This window comes from Spinacia oleracea, chromosome 1 (genome assembly GCF_020520425.1).
Source record: "Spinacia oleracea cultivar Varoflay chromosome 1, BTI_SOV_V1, whole genome shotgun sequence".
In the NCBI taxonomy this organism is placed as follows: domain Eukaryota; kingdom Viridiplantae; phylum Streptophyta; class Magnoliopsida; order Caryophyllales; family Amaranthaceae; genus Spinacia; species Spinacia oleracea.
In genome coordinates this window covers 10196134-10197394 of record NC_079487.1, presented here as the reverse complement: position 1 = coordinate 10197394, position 1261 = coordinate 10196134, and the positions used below count along the sequence as shown (strand labels likewise).

Below are 1261 nucleotides of genomic sequence, written 5' to 3'. Positions count from 1 at the left end.
TTTCCTTTTGCCTTTGGTTCTAGGCGGGTCTTTTTTCCATGCTGATGGGTTAAGAGTTGTGAGGTAGCAGTCTCTTGCTTGCTGCTGATCTCCATGTATAGTCCCTATGGCCCCATCGTCACATACATACTTCAGGAGCATGAGATGAGTGACGACCACTGCTTTAATCTTGTTCAAGGTAGGGCGTCCCAAAATGGCATTGTATGCCATTAGATCTTTGCCGATTAGGAAGTCTACCCCCATCTTTCACCCATCTCTACGTTCTCCAATCCGAACAAGTTGATGACGCCCACAAGGTGTATGATACTTCCCCCAAAGCCAATGATAGGGTATTGAATGCTCTCTATGGTTTTAGGATCATGAGCTAGGCGGCCGAGGCATTCCATGCTCATTATATCAGATGAACTTCCTGTATCTATCAGTATGCGCTTCACTCTCATGTTGGAGATTTTGATCTCGACCACGAGGGAGTCGTCATGCGGGGTGGCTACGCATCCTCCATCCGAATCACATATCTCTATCCGAGGGAATGGGTCCACTGGTGACTTCCCTGATAACATTACCTGACCTAGGCGGCAGACATAATATTTCTGTCCCCTCATTATGGGTCCTCCAGCGGCTGGTCCTCCTGATATGACGGCTACAAATCCTCCTTCGTTGTGATTTCCCTCTGCAGCTGAGACATGTGACTTGTTCTTTTTATACAGATTCTTCCCTGAGCCGTGAGTATTCCTTTGCAGATAGTTCTTTAAGTGCCCTTTGGAGGCTAAGTCGTCCAGGGCTCTCTTCAAGCTTCTGCAGTCCTTGGTGTCATGCCCTATATCTTCGTGGAACTGGCAATACAACTTAGGGTCTCGACTCTCGGCAGGGGATTTCATGGGGAAGGGTCGTTCAAGATTGAACCTAGCCCCGACGTCCACCAATATCGTGAGAAGGTCCGTATTGTATTCGAAATATTCTCTCTCTTATGGATGTCATCTCTTGTGTCCAGGAGAATTGGTATCATGCTCTTTCGAAAGAGCCCAGGTACCATTTACTCGTGGGGCTTTCCTGTCTATCTTCTCTTTCTTCCTTGAGGAATCTGTTGCCTCACCAGTCTTTCCATCCTTGGACGCGCTGCATATTTCTGTTGCGTGGATAAATGCTTCAGCCTCGTCCAAGACTTCAGCCATAGTCCGAACACTCTTTTTAACCAAGTCAAACTTGAATGATCCTTTCTTCAATCCTCTGATAAATTTATCGAAGGAGACGTCGTCGGGAA

General features: G+C 47.1%; 1 protein-coding gene across 1 annotated transcript; it reads right to left on the bottom strand.

Annotated features, from left to right (window-relative positions):
- Window positions 1-233: 233 nt before the first annotated feature.
- Window positions 234-878, bottom strand: LOC110777407 (uncharacterized). The gene has a single exon (XM_021982010.2). It carries the CDS (start codon window positions 876-878, stop codon window positions 234-236), a length of 645 nt encoding a protein of 214 aa, XP_021837702.1.
- Between the last annotated feature and the right edge of the window lie 383 nt (window positions 879-1261).

Excerpts from the sequence above, each read along its gene's own strand:
- LOC110777407 (XM_021982010.2), bottom strand. The coding sequence starts at position 878 with ATGAAATCCCCTGCCGAGAGTCGAGACCCTAAGTTGTATTGCCAGTTC.